This window comes from Odontesthes bonariensis, chromosome 7 (assembly GCF_027942865.1).
Source record: "Odontesthes bonariensis isolate fOdoBon6 chromosome 7, fOdoBon6.hap1, whole genome shotgun sequence".
Taxonomy (NCBI): domain Eukaryota; kingdom Metazoa; phylum Chordata; class Actinopteri; order Atheriniformes; family Atherinopsidae; genus Odontesthes; species Odontesthes bonariensis.
In genome coordinates this window covers 20,460,971-20,484,103 of record NC_134512.1, presented here as the reverse complement: position 1 = coordinate 20,484,103, position 23,133 = coordinate 20,460,971, and the positions used below count along the sequence as shown (strand labels likewise).

At 41.9% G+C, this 23,133-nt stretch overlaps 4 protein-coding genes across 5 annotated transcripts; 1 reads left to right on the top strand and 3 right to left on the bottom strand.

Annotated features, from left to right (window-relative positions):
- Positions 1 to 7: 7 nt before the first annotated feature.
- Positions 8 to 7,636, top strand: ighmbp2 (immunoglobulin mu DNA binding protein 2). Its single transcript, XM_075469965.1, has 16 exons — positions 8 to 139; positions 852 to 932; positions 1,822 to 1,991; positions 2,084 to 2,279; positions 2,371 to 2,468; positions 2,606 to 2,769; positions 2,860 to 3,060; positions 3,134 to 3,281; positions 3,364 to 3,538; positions 3,716 to 3,898; positions 3,975 to 4,093; positions 4,191 to 4,285; positions 4,667 to 4,790; positions 4,889 to 5,692; positions 5,778 to 5,977; positions 6,139 to 7,636. Exons 2-16 carry the CDS (start codon positions 856 to 858, stop codon positions 6,334 to 6,336), a joined length of 2,952 nt encoding a protein of 983 aa, XP_075326080.1. The 5' UTR covers positions 8 to 139; positions 852 to 855; the 3' UTR covers positions 6,337 to 7,636.
- On the bottom strand, positions 6,365 to 11,131 carry LOC142384048 (zinc-binding protein A33-like). The gene is made up of 6 exons (XM_075469966.1): positions 10,678 to 11,131; positions 10,450 to 10,545; positions 10,019 to 10,249; positions 7,407 to 7,429; positions 7,211 to 7,329; positions 6,365 to 7,135 (listed from the first exon to the last, which is right to left on the bottom strand). The coding sequence occupies exons 1-6, from the start codon at positions 11,119 to 11,121 to the stop codon at positions 6,579 to 6,581; spliced, it is 1,470 nt and encodes a 489-aa protein (XP_075326081.1). The 5' UTR covers positions 11,122 to 11,131; the 3' UTR covers positions 6,365 to 6,578.
- A 326-nt stretch (positions 11,132 to 11,457) lies between these two features.
- Positions 11,458 to 18,270, bottom strand: rapsn (receptor-associated protein of the synapse, 43kD). 2 transcript variants are annotated; one of them, XM_075469962.1, is made up of 8 exons: positions 17,182 to 18,265; positions 16,192 to 16,530; positions 15,074 to 15,232; positions 14,320 to 14,418; positions 14,074 to 14,196; positions 13,912 to 13,965; positions 13,533 to 13,732; positions 13,141 to 13,295 (listed from the first exon to the last, which is right to left on the bottom strand). In XM_075469962.1, the coding sequence occupies exons 1-8, from the start codon at positions 17,404 to 17,406 to the stop codon at positions 13,223 to 13,225; spliced, it is 1,272 nt and encodes a 423-aa protein (XP_075326077.1). In that variant the 5' UTR covers positions 17,407 to 18,265; the 3' UTR covers positions 13,141 to 13,222. The 2 variants fall into 2 exon arrangements, with proteins under 2 accessions (XP_075326079.1, XP_075326077.1); XM_075469964.1 differs by lacking the exon at positions 13,533 to 13,732 and having other exon boundaries at positions 11,458 to 13,295; positions 17,182 to 18,270.
- Positions 18,271 to 18,588: 318 nt separating this feature from the next.
- kbtbd4 (kelch repeat and BTB (POZ) domain containing 4) lies at positions 18,589 to 22,286 on the bottom strand. The gene is made up of 5 exons (XM_075470997.1): positions 22,213 to 22,286; positions 21,065 to 21,540; positions 20,840 to 20,981; positions 20,421 to 20,527; positions 18,589 to 19,981 (listed from the first exon to the last, which is right to left on the bottom strand). The coding sequence occupies exons 2-5, from the start codon at positions 21,524 to 21,526 to the stop codon at positions 19,121 to 19,123; spliced, it is 1,572 nt and encodes a 523-aa protein (XP_075327112.1). The 5' UTR covers positions 21,527 to 21,540; positions 22,213 to 22,286; the 3' UTR covers positions 18,589 to 19,120.
- Positions 22,287 to 23,133: the final 847 nt, after the last annotated feature.

Genomic DNA, 23,133 nt, shown 5'->3' with positions numbered 1-23,133 from the left:
CGGATTACAAATACAAGGAAAACAACAGCAATAGAGCGAACCTGGTGGTGTGGTACAATCTGCAATGTGACAGGAAAATTGAACTTACCTTATATTTATTGGTAGTGTCCTTTGATCTTCTGGTTACTCAGATATTTTGGTAAGTGTCTCCATCAGTTGCTAACTGATTTTAGTGGTGTTAGCTAGCATGTCGGTAGCTTTTAACTTTACCTGCCATTCAACCAGTAAACGGTTCCCATAAACTTTTATTCACAGTCTAATGCTTCTCACAGCTTATTTTTCTCATGTACTAGCCTCAAAGTCAACTCCAGGGTGAATGTAATAATAACGCATTTCTGTAAAAGCCTGGTAGATGCTCTTTGTGTTAGGGAATATGAATGTTTTGTGTCAAACCGCAATGAAGTATGTATCTAAACGGATATGCAATAGTATACCACTACGGTAAAAGGCACATAATGATTTAGTATTAAATTGTATAAATTATTTTTTTATTGCTGTGTGTGAATGATTTGTTGTATCTGCATAGTATAAGTAAATCAAAATGAAGAAGTCCTCTAAAAAAAAAAAAGTAATTTTTTTTTTTCAAGTATTAAATAAATTCAATCCATAAGACCTGCTGTATTGGAATGTACAGAAGAATAATGTTTAGATGTGAATAGGGTAAAGCGTCTATTGATTACTTACTTTAAAAGTATTACTTTGTGTCGTAGGTTTTCTGAAATTATGTCTTAAATATGCGAATGAGATATGTATCCTCTCATTTGCATAAATACGCCAACATGTTGTTTTGGGAAACATTTATGTCTTTGTTTTATGTTGAAATTAATCAATTTGTTTATTTTCCTACCCAGAGTGATGGCAGTGGAAAAATTTGTGTCCAAGACTCTTGAGCTTCTACAGGAAGAACGGGAGGCTGAAATTGAGGAAACCAGGTATGAACTGTAAATCTTTATGAGAAGGAGGGACAACCCGGCAATTTGATTTGTGGATTTTGGCCGAAACAGACAAAGAAAGAGTGTTTAGAAAATAATAATAAGCAACAAAGTTATTTTGAGTTTAACTCGGTAGTGTTTGTCATAGAGTCCTACGCACCACAATGCCATTTGATTAAGTCCATGGTAGGAAATGCACACTTTCAACTATTAAAGCTTTTTAATTCAGGTTTTATGTCCATGTCCAACCAAAGTGACCAGTTGTTGCTGCTTATGATTGCAAGAATTTTTTATCTTTTAATAACTAAACTGGATTTTTAATGCAGACCCTCTCTCCTAACATTGTTTTTGTAAAATAAGAAAAGTTGTAGCAATGTTCCACGAGAATCTAAAAAGTAATTACAGACATGAGCGTGGTTCAGGTAAATGTAAACGTCTCACTGTAGAGTTTATTCCACAGCAGATGCAGTAGAGAGGGACTGTAAACCAAGTGCTTGATTAAATGGGGCGTCTTTGCATACACAGAAACTAAATTGAGTTTAATATGTGATGCAGTTGCTATTGTAAAGCACTTTGGTCAGTTGAGGTTGTTTTAATGTGCTATATAAATACATTTTTAATTGAATTGAATTGATAAATTGGCTAATATTTCCTTGGTTAACACAGCAGAAAGCAGAAATTATGCTTTGAAAATACTCTAGAGCCATAGATGATATTATTATGTGTAAAATTGCTAGATTTCCCTTTGTCTGTATACAGCTCTACGTGTGTTTCTGACCAAAGTGAGCGATTGGCCTTAGTTTACAATGTTTTTCCTACAAAATATCAATTTAGTCACTTTTGCCATTCATTGCCACTGTAATATGACAAGTTAATTTTGTGCCTTTAGGATATGGCAGGAAAACATATCTCTGAAGGAACTTCAGAATAAAGGAGTTTGCCTGCTGAAACTGCAGATAGGAAGTCAGTCCACAGGCCTGTATGGTCGCACGGTTGTCATCCTCGAGCCAAGAAAGCATCTTGGTTTCTTATCTCTTCCGAGCAACGGCTTTGGGCCAGGTGAGATGGAGGGCTACACATTAGTGTGACTGGGGCTTTGGTTTCATGTTTCACTCCCTGTGAGTTACATATATAGTTGTCTTTAATTCCAGGTGATATAGTTGGCTTGTATGATATTTCTGGATGCACGGCAGCCTCGCAGATCTGCACAGGGATAGTAACAAGAGTCAGCCAAGCATCAATAAGTGTGGCGTTCGATGATTTAAAGGATGGCGTCAGTCTCGACACGGATGCTTTTTACAACATTTTGAAATTAGCCAATGATGTCACATACAAAAGAATGAAGCGGTAAGCGGCATCTCTAATGTAAAATATCACGGATAGTGTATGATTTTAGCATTGGACTATCTCGTTTTGACGCTGTGTTTTGTGCTTGTAGGGCCTTGAATACATTAAATGGATACAACAACGGGCCAGCTGCCAATGTGATAAATGTTCTGTTTGGGGACTCACAACCATCTTCTCAGTCACAGCCGAGTAAGTAGGCTATGTATTGTCTTTGAAAAAAAAAAAAAAAATAAATGCCATCTTGCTGATCTGAACAGCTAAAAGTCATGTACGGATTTCACAAAATATAAATCAGATCTGTGTATGTTTCTGTTTTGTTTCATCAGATGTAGTTGAATTCTATAACTCGGACTTGGACGATTCCCAAAGAGAAGCTGTGTCCTTTGCTCTTTCACAGAGAGAACTGGCTGTGATTCATGGACCTCCAGGCACAGGAAAAACCACCACTGTGGTGGAGATCATCCTGCAGGCGGTTAAACAAGGCCAAAAGGTGCTAAAAGTCCCGTTCATTGTGAGATATGAGAATACATGTGTTGCTGGATTTGATCATTTTGACAACTGGCCTCTTGTGACTGTGCAGGTCCTCTGCTGTGCCCCATCAAACGTTGCTGTGGATAATTTAGTGGAAAGGTTAGCTCGGCGCAAGGCAAAGGTCCTGAGATTGGGTCACCCTGCCAGACTGCTGGAGTCTATTCAGAAACACTCACTGGATGCAATCCTCGCTCAGAGCGACAATGCAAATATCATCGCTGACATCCGCAAAGATATTGACAAAGCATTTGTGAGTAGTGCACATTATACTCCTTCTAGGATTTCACTTTAGAGTTGTCTGAAATCCTTTGCTCTCTTTCAAGATGGGGATGAGGAAGATGCAGGAAAAAGGAGAGCGGGTGAACTTTAAACGAGAAATCGGGGAGCTGAGAAAAGAGCTGAAAAACAGGGAGGCAACGGCCATCACCCAGATCCTGAAGGGTGCTGATGTTGTGATGTCAACCAATACTGGTCAGTAGAGGGAAGAAACTGTCATTGAGTTGTTGCAGAGATGATGAAAGGCAATCAGAGAGAGACTCGTCTCTATCTGCAGGTGCTAGTAATGACGGGCCTCTGAAGTTGCTGCCAGCAGAGCATTTTGACTGGGTGGTGATAGATGAGTGTGCTCAGGCCCTGGAGAGCAGCTGCTGGATCGCCCTGCTCAAAGCGCGCAAATGCATTCTGGCTGGAGACTACAAGCAGTTACCACCTACTATCAAATCACAAACGTAAGAAGTTGTCATATTTTAACAACATTCAAAATGTTGCATTTGTCCTGTGATAATATACATACATATGCGTGTATGTGAGTGAGATAAGTAAGTAAGTTACTTCATCAGTCACAGAAAGAAGCTCATTTTAAACCATTTAGCCATATAATCAATGTATTATGTCCTTAAAATCAGGGCTGCATCAAAAGGCTTGTCTCTGAGTCTCATGGAAAGGATTATCCAGATGTACGGAGACTCAGTGGTCCGTATGCTAACAGTCCAGTACCGCATGAACAATGCCATCATGGACTGGGCCTCCAAAGAAATGTACCAGGGGAGACTAACAGCTCACAGTTCAGTGGAGAGACATTTATTAAAGTGAGTATCCTCAAAGTTATGGAAGATACTTCATGCTAGTGCTCTACTGTACGGACTGTTTCAAATGTCCCAACAGAGATCTACCAGGCGTCGCCTGTGTTGAAGAGACGAGCACTCCGCTTCTTCTGATCGACACAGCAGGCTGTGGTCTGAGTGAAATGGAGGTCCCTGATGAGCAGTCCAAAGGCAACCAAGGTTAAGACATGTTTACAGTTTGAAAAGAAAAATACAAGCGAATGGTTTCACTGATTTGATGGTGTGATGTTTAACAGTGTGTTTACTGTTTCCTCAGGTGAGGTAGACGTTGTCGAACTGCACATAAAAGCCTTGACTGGAGCTGGAGTTAAAGCGAAAGACATTGCTGTTATTGCTCCGTACAATCTACAAGTAAGTCACAGACTTATGCAGAGATGCAGCTCGTAGATATTTTTATTACCAGGACAGATTAAAGGCCCAACGGCGACGAGGTCATTGATGAAAATAAATACAACAACACTAAATATAAAACACTGCATGCAATCCAAACTGGGTTTTTTAGTTCACATTCAAAAGGATCAATATGTTCAACAGGCGGGTTTTCCAACTGCATCGTTGAATCTGATCTGAGGAGCGCTCTCAGCCCATAAACCAAAAACATTTCTGGGAAGTTGTTTGGTGCAAGGCCATGTGGGGACTTAAGAGCTAATTCAAGAATTTAAGAAACTGTATGAAAACCAAAAAAATGGCATATCTGAATGATGTAGCTTCAATGCTTTTGTTTTTATAAAGGTTGATCTTCTGCGTCAGAAACTTTCTGCGCGTCACCCGGAGCTGGAGATAAAGTCAGTGGATGGATTTCAGGGCAGAGAAAAGGAAGCTGTTGTGTTGTCTTTAGTTCGGTCCAACAGAAAAGGTTATTTCTGAATCTGACAGTGTGCTGATTGTATCACGCCATTAACGTGTGCTGCATTGTTATCTTTCTAAACGTGTTTTTTGATTTCTTCCTTCCAGGCGAAGTTGGATTTCTGGCAGAGGACAGAAGAATTAATGTTGCCGTAACACGTGCAAGACGCCACATTGCTGTTGTGTGTGACACACAAACTGTTGCGAATCATGATTTCCTGAAATCCCTGATCAGTCACATGACTGAATTTGGAGAGGTCAGAACTGCATTCGAATACCTTCCGAATATCGTACCACAGAACTACACCCGTGACCACAAAGACGCAAAGACCACATCTTCCAGCACCTCCACATCTGCCAAAGACAAGGCCAGTGGTCTGCCGTCCAGTAAGGCAAAACAAGGACAGAAGAAAGCCACTGGTGACAGCAGTAAGAAAAATACTGCTGGTTCACAGAAGCACACAAAGTCCCATGCATCAGCACTGACAGAGCAAGAGCAGAACAAGAGCAGATACGCTGAGATCAGAGAGCAGGTGGAGAACTTTATGAAGGACGTAAATCGGAGTGATTTACAGTTCCCATCATCGTTTAACTCCCACGACCGCCTGTTGGTCCACCAGATCGCTGAGGAGCTGGGCCTCAGTCATGACAGCAAAGGAGAGGGCAGCGACAGATGTATCACTGTGTCCAGGCCTATTAAATCAGCACCGACTGTGGAGGCTACACAAGAAGAAACCCAGGTAGAGGAAACGGCCCCACCTGTGCAAAGTGAGCCATCATGTCAACCTTCATTAGACCTGAAGAGTTTGCATTTGGAGAGAATGAAGAGGGAGCAGCAGAAAAGGGAAGAAATCGCCAAACAAAAAAAGCTTCAGAACATTGCTCCAGCTCAGCCAACAAAGAAGGCCAAAGGTTCGTGTCCATAACATTTGACAGAAGTGTTTTCTTATACATCTGCTAACAATTCCCTGTGCTTTTTTTTTTTTCTTTCTCCCAGGAAAGAACAAAACGAAGGCCGGTGCCTGCTACATCGCTGCTGCCGCTGCTCCAGACGACGACTTTGACACGCTCATCAGCGCTGTCGTGAAGGCTGAGAGTGTTTGTAGTTTTGTCAAGTGTAAAGCATCCGTGTTAACACTGGGTCAGCTTTGCTTGTTCTGCAACAGGCAATATTGTCTCAGTCATCATATACCAGAGGTAAGAGGCAGAGATGGACCGATCGGCAGGTGGTGTGGTTTCAGATAATCTTTCTTTAGTTCTGTTTGTGAGATTTACCAGAAAATAAAACATCACGAAAGAGAGTCTGTTCTACTGTTCCCCAAAAAAATCTGAATGCCATGTTCTTAAAAACCTTTTAGGTTCATGGATGTGGAGACAAGGCCAAGTCCCACGCCCGGATGAGAATAAGCAAAGAAGGCGTTCTTTATGCTGGGAGTGGGACGAAAGACAAATCCATGGACCCCAATAAGAAGGCTCACCTACAGAGAAAACTGGACTCTAGACTTAAAGATATGGCATCACAAAGGAAACCAAAGAACAAGGAGAAAGACAGCTAATGGCACAACATCAACTCTGCAATTGAGCAAATGTTAAAAGTTTATTCTGAATAAGATAGAACCTTTCAATTGTTTGATCAAAAATACTCTTGTGACCTCCATCGTATAGTGTGATGTCATAGCATGCTGCTGATTTTCATGTGAGACAGATTACAGTGATTATAACCACAACATGCAGCTTGTTTTTTGTGGGCCACGATGGTTTCAGTACACACTCCTAATATTAAGCAGCGCGACCACCTCTATTCTACATCCACTGTTATTTTCAGAGGGCAGATAGTTAGCGGACTAGAGTTTTTCCAGTCCTTATACACTCCGGGGGAGAAGTAGGGGAAAATCCTCTCGGCGAATCTGTCTTTGAACGTGTGCATCACTGTTGAATCTGCAGCGTTGATGAAGACCACCTTTCCCTTCTCGTAGTCCAGCTCTACGGTAATCCTGTCAAGCTTTGGCTTCATTGTGATCTGGGAGAAGGTAGTAGGCGAGGTCTGAGCGCAGAGCGAGTTTCCATTGCGTAGGCTGATAACCCAATAACCCTCTGCAGGGATAAAGAAGGCGGTGTTTTTTCTCTTGATGGACTCTCGGGCCACTCCGATGTACCAATCTGTCCCCTGGCCCACCTCTACCGTCCAGCTGTGCTTTCCAGACTTAAAGCCCGTAGTTCCCAGCACACACACATTGGTGGTGCAGCGTTCAGGGTTGTCAGGTAAGTGCTGCCGAGAGCTGTGCTGCACACAGGTCAGCTCGTGGGAGAACTTTAAGTTGGACTGGGCCGTGTTCGGATCGAAAATGACGGGAGCTGGAAAACATGGAGTTCAGTTGAACATAATCTGTATTTTAGAATTAATTTGCAGGCAGCTGTCTGCTCACTCACCATATGAGATAATGTTTACCATGTTCTTCCAAATTCCAAACTTGAGTAACCCCAGGTGCTTTGCAGAGTTTATCAGAATATCTCTGACGCACTCTGGCTCTCGAACGTTGCATTTAATCCTGAAACATGTTTCAGTCATTACAACACAGTCTTATGGAAACGGTGCTGATTTGAACAAATAATGGGTTGTACGTACCTTTTCTTTGTCTGCTTGTAGTTCTTAAGTTTGAAAGAAGAAATACGTTTCATTAGTGACATTTTGCATCTGTTATGACCGATTATGTTCTGACACTGTCGCTGTATTTTAAAAAAGGAACTACTCCTTATGAATAGCATGATTTACCAAATAAATGCATTTTTATAAAAAAAAAAACAAAAAAAACATTTGGTTTAACGGAACACTACATTGCTCATATCGATTTTTACTGTAAAATCAAAATCAATGCCTTCCAGACTTGATCTGCAACAGTTCCAGGTAGCGTAGTCACTGCAAAGGTATGAGTTTGGAATGATTGACTTCAACTCTTTGGCAAGCCTCAAGCAGAACACAGCTGTGCAGATATGAGAAAGAGTTCTTCACTAGAGGGGTTGTTCTCTCGCTTTCCCGTCAAAATGCTCAAAGGCGTTTTTGCTAGTTTCGAGTGTCAATCTTTGACGTAGTTAAAAACTAGTGAGATCTGGGCTGCGTGCTTTGAATTGCTGTGCTTAAGTCCTTCAGCTTCTGAAGACTGCGAGTCATCTTGTCAGCCTTTATTTTTGGTAAATGTACAGAAATTCTATCAGTGTAATCTCCCCAAAACCTTCTCCATTCAGGCCGCCCCGTATCATCACACTTCCACCTCTGTAGTCCCCAACATGTTGGACCCCGTCTGAGCCAGTTCGGTAAAGTTGGAAAGATATTGGCAGATTCGGACTTCCGGGATCAATAACTCAGAAGTGAGACGTTGTTAAAACACAAAACAAGAATATTTCCAACCGTAGTAAGACAGACAAGGAGCTACAACCTAACTTTCATCAAAACGAGCCATCCTCGGAGCCACACCAATAACATTAGTGTTTCTGTGCAGCCGGCTGTGAGAGCAGCGAGCAGGGACCGTGTACAAAGTGCAACCCAAGAGAGATATTACAAAAATAATCAATAAATATCCAATAACTTCACTAGGATACAGTGTAGTGTCACCAAACTCACTACACATTTCACTGGTCTCCTACAGATTATACTACAACTCTTGCCTTGAAAAAAAAACATTTTTCATAATTTCTGGGAATTTTTATTAGAAATATTAATCAATAACTTCATGATGATACAGTGTAGGGTCACCAAACTCACTACACGTGTCACTGGTCTCCTACAGATTACACTACAACTCTTGCTTTGAAAGAAATTCATTTTTATGAATTTCTGGGAATTTTTATTTGGAATATTAATCAATAACTTCATGATGATACAGTGTTGTGTCACCAAACTCACTACATGTGTCATAAAAATGAATTTCTTTCAAACCAAGAGTTGTAGTGTAATCTGTAGGACACCAGTGAAGTGTGTAGTGAGTTTGGTGACCCTACACTGTATCATCATAAAGTCATTGATTAATATTTCTAATAAAAATTCCCAGAAATGATGAAAAATGAATTTCTTTCAAACCAAGAGTTGTAGTGTAATCTGTAGGAGACCAGTGAAACGTGTAGTGAGTTTGGTGACACTACACTGTATCCTAGTGAAGTTATTGAATATTTATTGATTATTTTTTGTAATATCTCTCTTGGGTTGCACTTTGTAGACGGTCCCTGCTCGCTGCTCTCACAGCCGGCTGCACAGAAACACTAATGTTATTGGTGTGGCTCCGAGGATGGCTCGTTTTGATGAAAGTTAGGTTGTAGCTCCTTGTCTGTCGTACTACGGTTGGAAATATTCTTGTTTTGTGTTTTACCAACGTCTCACTTCTGCGTTATTGATCCCGGAAGTCCGAATCTGCCAATATCTTTCCAACTACCGAACTGTCTGAGCCAATCTCACCTGAACAAAGAATGTCTTTGAAATATTCATCAGAAATCTGAATCAGAATTCTCTTTTGCAAAATTTAGGCTTAAACACATTTTGTGCTAAAGAGCAAATGTTTATTTTCTATCAATCCAATCAGCTTCCTTCAAACTATCTGAGCTATATCCGACAAACTGTCCCACAGTGTCAAGCCAGAAACATTTCACTTCTTCAGATCAAATTTATGCAAGTAGCTCATTGTCTGTGGTGTCGTCAGCCTCTGTGGCTCTGATTAGTGTTACTAGTGATTATTTTGAGTTGGCCACTGATAAGTATATCCTTTTACACATTTGCGAGCATTTAAAATCATACTTTTTTTCTCCATATGGAGCCATAGCCCAAGGGTCCAAAACACAGAAAGTTCTGGTGTTCACCGGTCCTTTTCTAACCATGCTCATCCCATCAAGCGAACTGGAAACGGCAGATTTGCCCATTTTTGCTTTAGTGAACAGTCGTACTGGGTCAGCGATTGCAGCACGTTTGTTCCTATATTTTCAATATAGCCTTTCTAAAGTTTCCTATTTAGAACCAATGCAGAACACTTTAACATGGTAATATGTGACAGATATCAGATAATCACTTGTAAATGGGTATCTGCCCGCCCAGCTTACTGTTCATCTATATTCACTTTTTACTTGCTTTTATGTTTGTCAGCCGGCGTTTTGATCTCAGCAAGAATTAGCGAGTGAATTACAAATGTCAATAGAAATATAATTGTAGTTTTATAGCAAATAAATTAAACTGCGGATACTAGATTGCAAGTGTACCTGTAAAAATGGCAACTCATTGGCTCTGAGGGCTGTCTCGGTATCGCTGATGGTGAATGAGAGAGAGCTGATCTGCTCTTTTATACTTTCAATCTTCTTACTCATGACCTGGATCTTGGTGGTTTCTTCCTGTTTTAGCGCCTTCAGTCTGGTGTTTTCCTCCTCCCAGAGGAACCGGTGAAGCTTCTGAAACTCCTCCTTTATAGCTGTCTCACACTGAGAGCTTTGGGTCTGTAATGATGAGGAAGTTGGTTAGTCGTTGGAGCAAAGGAAACGAATGCATGTGTTGCATGAGGAGGGACTTTTTCCCATCTGGACCTGAAGAAGACTTCAGATGTCACATTAAGTCTCAATATTGAAATGCCACGAATTGTGAGATTTTGGCCCAAGTAGATGGACGAGAAAGACAATAGAAAGTCTATATATATTACCTGTATATAGGTTCTTGTTTCCTCCCATTGCTGCTTTGTCTTGTTCAGTACACTGAGCTGTTTTATCAAGGACTCCAGCATGGCTGAAATTTCAGTCTAAAAGAAAAAAATCATACTTCTAAATGATGATTAACAGTTTAAAGAGCAATGTAATGTAAACTTTAGTCTAAGCCATTCTAAAATTCCTTCAATTCTTATGTTGTGGTGATTCTTCTATTTTTAACGTACCTTTTTCTCTCTGGCTGCCTCCTCCACTGGGCAGCAGTTGTGCACTTTGTGCTGTCTGGATACTTGGCAGACAACACAGATGGCCTCTTCGTCGTTTTTACAAAAGATCTTCAGCTTCTCATTGTGAAGAGCACAAGCGTCTTTAGTCCTGCCAGTGTTTTGCGCTCGATATGCATCTGCCGCTATTTTTAGTTTCAAATCGATAGGAGGCCTCAAAGTGGGAGACACTGTGCCACACACGGGGCATTCTCGACATCCTTTCCATTCCCAGAATCTCTGTAAACAGTCTTTGCAAATGTTGTGGCCACATTTCAAAACAACAGGAACACAATAAATGTCAGAGCATTTAGGACAAAGTAAGTCCTTCTCAGAGGTGGAATCCTTTGTCGCCATCAGGTTGAAGAGTTTCTGCAATGTAACGCTGTGGGAGACCTTTTTGTTCATAAGGAGTGGCGACTATGGGAGGTACAAGCCAGAACTCACCTGATTCTGGTAAATGTTGAACAACTAGTTGGGCAGGTGAAATATCCAAGTGTATGCACGTCATTCACACTTTAACAAAACAGCAACACTTCCACTTTTGGTGAACTTTATTCTCCATTATGAAATGAGACATTAACGTGGTCCGACTAAATGCATAAATAAATTAACAATGCATTTGAGTCCGACTCTAGATCAAATCATGACTAGAAAAACATAACAAATCTACAGGTATGTAAATGTTGTGGTATTACTACAATTATTGTCAAAACTTGGAGAGAAACACCCCCCCCCCCCCCCCCAAAAAAAAAAAAAAAACAGAGGTAGTTCAACTGTTAAAGATGCGTTCAGTACAATTCTTCATACCCTAGAGCCGAGAACCAACTGTAAATAACATCTATGTCTATGCAGGTAAACACACAGCGAATCTTCATTATTTTGGATGCAGAGACCTCGAACAAGAAGGATCAGAAGTGAGGTCAAGTTGCTGAAAATCACAAGTATAAGTGCTCGTGCAGTAAATGTAACTGTCGGTTTCTCATGCTGTTCTCAGATTTCAATTGGAGAGAGAGGCAAAAGCTCCTTTTAAAGCTACGGTATCGTATGTACTCTAGTAAGGATTCTTCTTTTTTTTCAAAAGAAAATAAATTAAAATACTATTTACATTTGTTTTTGTCAGCACAGCAGAAAGTATATGTCCCTTTCTCACTGTGTAATTGAACAACGCCAACGATGTTGGAGTAGTTCAACAAAGTAGAAGCTCAATCTCCAAAACAAATATAGTGAAAGAAATTTCCAGATTGGGTGAAACCTACCTAATAAAATGAAAAAATAAATACATAAAAAATTTGATGAACGTCACCTTTTCCTTCCAAATCTCAATAAAGTTCAAACTGAATCATTTATACGGAATATCAATGGTAAAACTCACCGACTATTAAGAAATACCATTAGAGACAACTTTGAAATAAATAAATAGGCAATTGCCTGACTTGATAAATAGATCTAATTGTATATTGTTAACTGGCATTGTAAATAAAACATGCAGCCACTCACTGAAACAACAACTCAAGTTTGTTTTGAGCTTCCCTCAAAAAAAAATAAAAATAAAATCACCCTGAAAAATCTCAATGCCTTTGTCAAGGAAAACGTAATAAGCGACGCAAGCAACACCAATACTCACTGTTCAAACATACCGTACGTATGCATCGCCTCTAAAAAAGCTGTGTGTGTGTGTGATTGGTCAGTGGTTTCCTTCCCGACAATATTTATTCTTGAATTCAACAATATTTGTGTTAATATCAGAGTTAAGAGTAAAACATTCCCAGAAACGGCAAGAAAAGGAATTTCTATGAACACAATGTGTGTTGATCCTGCTCCTTAATCTCTTTGAATAAGGAAAAAAAACCAAACAAAACAAAAAAACAGCTGCATGTACCTGCTCTGTAAAGACATACTAGTTTTTGAATGGTTAAGAGATTTTAGTTTAGTTTTAGGTTTTTACAAAACATCTCAAATAAATCAAACTTTTTCAAAGAAATGAACACGAGAATAGTATGTACATGAATACAACAATAAATATATATCAGCTGAATTCAGAAAGGGCTCAACTGTTGAGTGAAGAATGGGATGTAGCATAAAAAGAAAAGGGACCAGGAGTGCTGAGCTATTGCTTCATTTTTTACAAAACACGGAAAATATCCAATACACTAAGCTATAAATGTCGTGTTTGACAGTCCACATCCTGCGTAAATGCTGCAGCGTATGGCCGGTCGTCGGAGACAGCGTGGGCTCCTCAGCTTATCTTGAAATCTAACACTGTTAATAATACAGTCTCTTATGTCAGTGTCAGATCGATGTCTAAAGGAGACGTGCGTCTTGATCTGAGTCCACTGAGAGCTGCACTCTGGGTTCACTTCGACATCGTCTGTGCAGAGCAGTGAATTGTCGCTCCTTAAACGTCCTCAGCACATCCTGAGGCCGCCTGTTTCTCTCAGATCGGTCAGGAGCCTGTGACGCTTCGTGCCGTTTCTGTAGATCCGACGCACAAAAAGAAGTCTCGCAATCAGACAAATCCAGGCTTCACGGAGGACTTGAAACACTTCGGACAACCCTTTGTCCCATTTGTCTGCAGACACCTGGAAACAAGGGTTCAAATGAAGGCACGTGCATTTATTTATTTATTTTTTAAACCATATCCCAATAACCCAATACAGTCATCGACATTAGGTTTGTACCACAGCTGTTACTTCTACATTAGTTATGGGTGAAGAAAATCATAGTCAATTTTCACCATTTCCTAAAGACAATGTAGATCAGATTAAGATCATGTAGCAGTAATAGCAGGTAAGAGTTGGCTTGGAATGAAAACCTACTTCAGATGGAAAATATGGGAACAGGGAAGTGCCTGCAGCTTTTGGTCTCTGTCCCCGATGGACTCTCCACACATGCCGCAGTAGAGCTCCAGCTCCTCGACACACTGCAGGAACTTCACCACCTGCTCCCTGAGCTCCTCCTGCTGCTCACGGCTTCGGTGGATCCCTTCACTCAGGCAGTGAACCTTCAACGTGCACAGCTTACATGCAGGAAAAAGACTATCAGCATGACAAACAAGACTGTGACCGCAAGATTTCCAAAGACGGTTTGCCGGGCCCTCAATTAGTTATTGTTTTAATAATTTGTCGATCAGCGTGACACGTGTGGAATAATTGTTTGTCGCAGCTCATCTCGTCCTGTTCAAAGAACTCCAGTTACCTTGTTTCCCATTCCATCCGCCAGTTCCTGTGCCCGCTGTAAAGAATCAAGAGCCTGAGGAGTAAACAGATGCCTGTTATGATTACCACAAACGGTTAATCTGATCAAACTATTATGTTGGTTTTAGTTTTCAATTGAGATTTTTCTTTGGATTGTTTGGACCTTGTCGAATTCCTTCTGCTGAAGCCAAGACTTTGCAACTCCCAGATAGACATGCGATTGTCCAAGGCGGTTTCCTATCTCAGTCATAATACCCAGTGCAGACTCATAACGAGGGAATGCTTTCTAAATGGAAGGAGGGAAGTGCTTTTAAGTTTAGAATGTTTAGAAATGGCTTGTTGTAACATCAATAGCTAGTTTTAGAAGACGGATTAGAAATAGGGAGGATTGCTAATATTGCAACCTTACATCAACGTCATGCCTGCAGCGGTGTATGTCTGCAAAGTTCAGTAAGCACAGAGCCTGAAGAGGCCGGTCACCATGCTGCAAAGCGATCTTCATAGATTCCTGTTAGAGAACAAGGTAGAAGAAGTTAGAGGAGAGTCCTAACACCAACTGGAGTCACCAGCACGCTCTAAATCTACACCACTGGCTGTGTCCACTGAAACTACAAGGATGCAAATGAGTTCTGCCATTTAAATTTTGCATTTTCCAAATCAGTACATATTCAAAGTGAGGAGCAGTCGGGGAATGCGAGCTGTAGCCTCTCGAACTCTTCTCGTGCTCTGGTATTCTGAATATGCGGGGAAGTGTAATCTGTTTGGCTAAATGCGTTTGGCAAATGTAATAAATCTGAAATACACCCTGCTCTCCTGTTACTATACTTTTACACTCCAAGGCAATGACATCAAGTTATTTTTCACCCTCGGTACATAATTAGAACAGGGTGAGGACTTAAGCCACCCTCTTCATTATCACTTTAAACCAGCGCCTCTGTGAGCATATTTTTGTCGAGGTCTTAGGCTTTGTACAACACAACAACTGGCGCTGGCACCTGTCAGCAGCAGAACATCTACTGTATCTGCAGTGCCTGCATCAGAGCAGCCAAAGATTTCAGGGGGCAGCAAGCTGGTAAGGACACCAAAACTGTGAGATTCATCATTCAGTCAGTTTGTCCCCGAGGAGAGTAAAACAAAACAAAACAAAACAAAACAAAAACAACCTCGCAGCACTCCATGGCGTCAGGCAGGCGCTCCAGCTTCCTGTAGGCCACGGACATGTGGTACTGGCTCATGGCTCGATACTTGAGGCTCCAACTTTTGCCGTAGTCATTGACGAGCTCGGCCGCTTTGCAGGGGAAGAATAAGGCTTTCTCATAGTCCTATTGGCAGATGTGAACAATGAGAAAAACTTTGAGCGGGCTGTGCTTTCCAACAAATGGCAGCATATTCGCTTCACAAGGTACTAACATCTACATTTTGGGTTTGTCATCATGAGAACGAAGGTAAACGGTTATCCTAAAAATGAGAGCGCTTCGTGACTTGCGTGTCCCTGTATCACTTTTAAGCAAGCAACATTGAAACGCCACTTCATCACAATGCCTCTGAAAGCAATCCTCCCTGGGAAGCAGAGGGGGATTACATTTGCAAATCCTCTACGTCAAGGTTACTACACAAACCTAGCCTGGCGACGCCATCCTACGTACTTCCGCCCAAAGATTTTGGCTCCGCACATAGTCTGGCCAAATCCCCCTACCTCGGTTCGCTCAGTGTTTTGCCAATCAGCAAACAGTTGCGAGTGGTGACGCAGAACTCACGCGCGGAGTCCATTGTAGTCCATATAATTGTAGTTCAACCGCAGCGGAAATAAACATGGCGACGGAAGAACGCTAGAAGCTATCCATGAAGTTGTCTCAACTCTGGAGAGCATTACACAATTAAAACAAGAGCAAGAGGAATGCCTCTTCAATTTTGTTAGTGGCAAGGATGTCGTAGCTCTCCTTCCAACTGGCTTTGGGAAAAGTTTGATTTATCAAATGGTACCGGTATAATGAAAGCGGATGTGGGAAGCGTGATTCGCGAGCTAGAGCCTCGCGAGAGTAAGCATGAACCTCGGCGCATAACCTACGTCCTTTCTAAACATTACTGATTGGTTAAGGGAACGCCAATGAATTTAAGTTGCTGAGTAAGGTCCCACCCTCCATGGAAACGGATTCCTCTTGGGTTTTTCCAGACTGTTTGACGGAGTCAACGGTCGGCTTTTGCCCAGGCTAAAACTGCACACATCTGCTGATCTGTGGACCTGCCAAATCATTTGATCAGCAGTGGCACACGCGTTTACCTTCAGCTGAACATAGATGTTCCCCAGGCTGCAGCAGACTCTGCACTCCAGCATCTTGTCGTCGTTGTTGTGTGCGTAGCGCAGGGCCTTCTCGTAGCTCCCCAACGCTTTCTGGAAAACACTGAGGCCCAGGTAGGCGTTGCCCATGCTGAGACATACCTGGCCATTGAGCTGCAGGCTTACGGTGGTACCCTGCATATTTAAGCAGGTCTTGCAGTAAGAGACCGTTTTCTGGAAGTCGCACAGCTTCTCGTTGCTGCGTGCCAAGTTTAGGTAGCCCTCAGTCAGGTAGTCTGGGTCCTCCATTTCTCTGGCCGTGTCGATCTGATCGAGGGCGTACTGCAGAGAAACGGAGTGAATGTGAGGATGAAAACAGCAGACACGTTGCAGATTGGATGGAGAGAGGAATGAGTAATACGTGCCACAAAAAAAGAGATAAACAGTCTCATTAAAACAGTGTTTGTGATGAGTATGCAAGATTGTGTCAACATGACACCTCAGACTGATTCTTAGGTTGCAGCACACTTATTTACACTGCATCGCGTGGAAGCCACAGATTAACCCGTGCTTCTCAAGATCGCTGTAAATGGAAGACGGTAACCCTTGGCCTCTTTTCATTCAACGATCGCTGGGACGTTGTGGAAATGTAAAAATGCTACCCCAGCAGGAGCTGTACCAGTCGTGAGCAGATGTGATGACATGCGTGATATTCAGTTACATACGCAGACTGGATTTGCAGGCACGTACACACACCTACTGTTGATTGCATAACACGAGATACAGTACACGTTCATAAAAAATACACACATTTTTAACATGAATTTTTCATAGCGAAATGATTTGTCTGAATGAGAGAAAAACATATTGAAGACATACCACATACTTTCAAGTATTCCTAAAATGGAAATTTCACGCCGAACTCACCCATACAAAATGATTTGATGTTACTTAGTTAACCGTGTAGCATATATTGTTATTTTGGAGGCTTACCTTGAGCATATCTTTGTACTTTCCCATTTCTGAGTGAGCAGTGATCAGGCACCCCAGCACCCGAAACTTCCCTCCAGGATCTGAGGTCTTTTCCAGCACTTTTGTCCACACATGCAGAGCTTTGTCTGTTTGATTGGACTGATACAACTTCAGGCCCTTCTCTATCTGCTGCTTGGTTTGGTCCTGGCCCATCTCTGGTGCAAGGCGCCTCATAAAAATATTCATTCGTTTAGGACATGCAGTTTCAGCGAGGCAGCAAGAAAGTAGATCCTTGCCATGCACAGTACAACTCCAAAGAAGATCCCTTGAAGATGATCCTCTGAGAGGTCGGTGCCAGAAGGCCTAAGAGATCCCACTCTATCAGCTCCGGCTGTGCTGAGACGGAGAAGAAACTAGATCCAGCGAAGCAGAGCGGCGACACACAACCACCATTTTCACCAAATGCTATAGGGAGAGCTAAAGGGCAAAAAAAACTATCATCCCTGTTCAACCATACAGTGATATTGTCTCACCATCAAGAGCTCAAAAATTCTCCCTTGGATTTCCCTTTAAAAAATGGAAAAGAAAACACATATCCCAGCTGAGCGCTAGCAGTGATAGACCAGAATATCTACTCCCTCCACACCCTAGCGAAAGGAATTCTCAGCACCCCTGCTTCCAACCCCCTCCAACCTCCTCCTGCAGGCGCTACAGCAGATGGCCTTGTCACTCCAGACCATGTGTCCCTTCAGGAATTATGTTCTGCCCTCACCAACAAGTCCCAAGGTCACTACAGCTCTTAGCAATCTACCTTCACACGAAACATTGCTCACGACCAACGCTGGACAAAAACCTTTTACATCATTAAAAGCTATGGAGCTTTAAAAACAAACGCCTTCAAAAGAAGCTAACCAGAGTGTCCAATGTGAGGCTGTGAAACTTAGATACAGGGATTAAACGCAGCTGTACTTCCAACATTATGGAAACCGCATATCAGACGGTGCTCGTAGTGCCTGTAACTTCCTAATGGGAGTCCTTATGGAGACACATATGAGCCCCCAGAAACCCCCACCCCTCATCTCAGCGTCAGCAACTGATGCTTAGAATAGTTCACAGAGTCTGACATGTTCCTGAGCTTAGGTTTCAGCTGCACAGCCTCCTGCAGCACATCAATGAGATCAAAGTTTGGCCTCTCTGTAGTAGGTTTAGTGGTGAGTATTATTTATTCAAAGATAAATTCTCTGTAAACTCAAAGATTTCAGCGGCTCAGCAGCAGCACAGTGCACCAATTTCAGATGCATCACTGCTTACCCGAAACAAATAAAGATGCTACATTTCTGGTAATAAACACAAACACTGTCTCACAGCAGTTTGTGAAACTGTTAAAGGCTGAAGATTAAAAATAAAACAAGTGACAGGGACAGCGGGTAGCTACAGCGATGTATTTAACATTTCTCATAACACTTCATGTTGAACAAGTACAGTGTACAAAAAGAAAAATAATCTCAAGACAAAAACATTGTGAAAAATTGAAAAGGTTTAAAAACATCCTCCGTTACTTTTATGCTCACAGACAAAACAGTTCAAATCTGAGTATATTCGGCCTACATCAGCATGATAATCACAATATACCGAAGGGAGTTGTTGTGTAGCTGTTCATGCATGTGACTATATGAGCAGTGCACGGGAAATAACAGATTAGTTTATCACTATTCACAGCATCACCACAACTTTACTTCTGCAGAAAGGGATCCACAAAGACGAACTACAGAACAGAAGCAAGTGACACACGTGACTGAAATATCATTAATGGGATGGAATGATTTAGACTGCTGAATGAATACATTTAGAACAGATCTCCACACAGGAGTGAAGACACGGTAAGTTGTCCAAAAAACCTTTCCTGATTCCCTCAGGATTCACTGTGTGTGGACCACAGTGTCAACATCCAGAGGGCAACTTAGGCCAAGACAAACTGCCAGTTCGTGAGGAGGATTTTTATACTTCTGATAACCGAGACCACAGATGTGGCCGGGTTAAATTTTAATGTATTAGCGTCACCTTTCTTACATTTGTCTCTGAAGACGTATATGCAGCCATTACAGCTGGCCACCTTCCACAGTGACGGGATGCAGCTCCACACCTCAGGGAAGCGGAGGCGTGTGAAGCTTTCCAACAGAGGGTTGTAGCACACCAGGGAATCTCCTTCTGCTACAACAAAGATCACATCCATGTGGACGGCAGCATGCATGCAGCCCGCAAACGGCAGCATGTAGGGTTTCATCTGGCACTTTTGGGCGGAAGTGTCAAAGCACTGAATGAGACGGGACGGCTTAGTGAAAAAGTCCATGTCATTCTCCTCCCCTCCGAGCAGGTAGATGGTCCCTCCCAGGTTAACACCCGCAGCTCCAGACACGGCGGTGTCCAGCTGGCTGGTCTCTGTCCACCTGTTGTCCTTCACCGTGTAGTAGATAACGGCATTCGAGAGCGTGTCCTGCAACGTCTTACCTCCTAGCGAGTAGATGGCGTCCTCAGAGGAGACGGACACCATGGTGTGGTTGAGGCGGTCTCTGGGCAGTGGTGCACAGCGCTCCCAGTCCATAGTGTGCATGTTGCATTTCCACATGCGGCGGGGTATAGACCCACCCACCACGTACAGGTCACCACCGTGTTTACAGGCCGCTGTGATCTGATGACATAAACTGTTCTGCCCGCTCACGCTGATCGCATCGTCCTCGTCACAGTGCAGCGAGACGGCAAGGGAGTGAGTCCTCGTCTCCTCTTTACCGATCAGGTAAATGTGGACAGTCTCACCAATTTCCTGAAGGCAAAACAGAGAAATCAGCAGCAATTCATTTCAACAAGCATGTAAAGAGCACACTGGGGTTTGACTAGTTACAAGCCTGTTACTGCAACGATTTTTAATCTAATATCAGAATCAAATATTCTTTTTATTCGTTTTTCTCACAGATTCCAAATCAAATGGATTATTTTTAGATACACTGCTTAGGTTCTGGTGCAGCTAGAAGCTCCCATCACTATTCCTTTAAAAAGGTACACATATAAAACATCCTCTTTTCATTGCATATATGCAACATATGATTAAAGTTTTGTGTTTGCCTAAAGTTTCACACCAAAGTTTCTATGTTTACAGCAAATGTACAAAGGCAACTGGTCAGCTTGATAACTAATAATCAGTATTGGCTCTGAAACAACATATCTGTTGACGCCAAACACAACGGCCTATGAAGCAATACTACCTTAAGATTCTCTTGGAGAATGCAAGAAAACTCCTCTCTCTCAACCTTGTTGTGGTTTATCCATGACTCTATGGCCACCGTTGGATTCTGGGAACTTGGAACGCCATCTGAAAACAGACGTGGTGCCTTTTGAAACTAATTCAGAAAATGTGTTTTGATTGTTTAAAAAGAGCATATCAAGGTTTTGCATGTGATCATTCTGTTTTTTGTAAAGATTTGGTTGTTAAAGACAAAAGATGCAACTTTGCAAGACTCCTGCATGTCACAGAAAGTTATAAAGAGCTGTCAATGAATTGTAGATGTAAAAAGAAAAAAAACATATACAACCACACTGGAGCAAGTCTCTCAAGTGCAAAGAGGTGTAGATGGAGAATGAATATTAAATTTACTAAATTATATAGTACACAAAGCTGTTATACCTTTGATGATGTCCAGGAGAAGACAGAGGGGTAGATTGAGAAATTCCTCGGTCTGATGCAGTTGAGTCAGGTGGATTTTAGCACAGTGCTTGGCTGCTGTATAGAGCTCCTGGTCACTGTGTCTGTCTGCGAGCCACATCACCTGAACAAAAAAGAAATACTCAGTCAGCACAATCATCACTAAACTGCAGCAGATTGTTACATCTATGAACAGCTAGAAATCACCTGCAAGCAGTTCTTGACCTCGACTGTCCGGGAGAGGAAGCGAGAGCATTCCTCAAACAGAGCAGTCAACTGGTACATGTCTGCCATCTCATAGGTGTCCTGCAGCTCCTCCACCCTCAGCTTAATTGTGCCATGGTAGATGTAGTCTATCAGCAGCTGAAACACTGTGGAGCTCACATCTTTAAGTTCAATAGAGCGGTTATGGGATTCTTTGAGGTTGGAGGTGAACATTGAGCGAAAGAAACTACTCTGCGCCGAGAGCACCAACCGATGTAGCTGAAACTCTTTGCCGTCCACAGTGACGGAGACATCAGCAAACAGGCCATCTTCCAGGCACAGGCTCATGATACTTTTCACCACGCGGCTTGAGTGAGAGCGGTCTGTGAATGTGTATCCCAGGAAGTAGTTATCCTCTCCCACAGAGCCCCCGACACTGAGGCCACTTTCCTCTCTGGACTCCATCTTTGCTGCTTACCCTGTTGAAAGAAATAAAAAATAAAAAATATTCAATTTTGCACTAAGGCGCTTGTCTTTTTTTATTTGAGGTGCATCTTGCAAAAAGCGATGTAACAATTCTGAAATAAAACCCGTCTTCATTGAGGTAACAATATTCCGTTTATCGTTATGGGTGCATTCTACCATCAGTATATCAACCATAAAGATTATAATTTGCTGTACGCTGTAGAACAGCAAGATGAACAAAACAAACAGAGCTTTGGTGTACAAACTATTGGAATACGACCGGTTAATGGAGACAGTCTCTTGGTTATCCGCTGATAAATAAGTTGATATAACACAGAACAGAAAAGCTGCTGCCCCAAACATGAGTTATACTGCTATTAAATAAACGGTCGGGTGAGTTAATGGATGAGGATGCTTTTTAACACAGGGACTTCATGTTGTATGATGTCCCATTTAATGCATAACAATAGAAAAACTGCAAACAATCATGCAAATAAGAGTGTTGTTGAGTGGCTACAGACGCTACAGACTACGTTGTTATGATTAGCTAACGTTAGCAGCCACAGCAGGTAGTTGCCCACCGTCCCCTCCTGAGCAAATTCAGCCTAATCCCGTGGAAATTACTAAAACTAGGTCTTCTATAATAAAAATGAACGGTTAAGAGATGAGCAGGTAGGTGTGGTTACCTTTATCCCTTCTACTTCAACATTCAGAAGGAGCTGAACTGTTCACCGGAAGTAAATAAAGTTTTCTCGTGGGTAGCTGCTAAACCATGAATAACTATTTACTGCCCCTATGTGGCCGAGTTTTGTTACTGCACTTCAACACCGTCCTCAAATGATTCACTAAATAGGTATTTACGGGGCACATTAGGGGGGTAAACTTGTTAGTATGAGATTAGTTGTAATCAGCTTGACAACAGAATATATACATATATATAATTATTATCATTATTACTTTTTTTTTATCTATTTGTTTTTTAAGGAAAGTCTTATTGATTACAGCAAGATAATGCCAAACAACATACCGCTTGTATTACAGTGGCATGGCTCTAGTAAAACAGCAGTCCATGCCTGTGGCCCACTGAAAGTATTGGGTGCATTATGAATCTGAGGAATGTTGTTAAAAGGAGAGCTGCATCAGCAGAGTTGTGAACATACTTCTGTCCTAAATTCTTGTGAACATGTTTCCGACATCAAAAGATTAGTCTTTTTTCTAATTTCAATTCAATCCCAAATTTAAATTATTTGCAGATAATGCAGATTAGATTTTAAATCAAGACAAAGCCATAGTTAAAAATACTTAAAGGCTAAACCTCAAGTGAAAGAAATGGAATCCTGAATCTTCATGTAAAATCTCTTCAATTTATGAAGGAATTAGTTATGTTGAGAGTGTGTCTGTGCTGTAGTTAACTCACTGATTTATATTTTGCCTTGTTCTGTGGGCTCTTGTTGCGTTCACTGCTTTAACTTGGTCTCACAAAAGGAGAAATTGGTTGCCTGTGTGAGTCCTGCTGGCTGAACAGCGTTCCTGCTCTGCATCAAAGCCATCTGGCTTTTAGACGCTTTTTCCAATCTGAAAAAATGTGTGGCATTCGGTCTACGTTT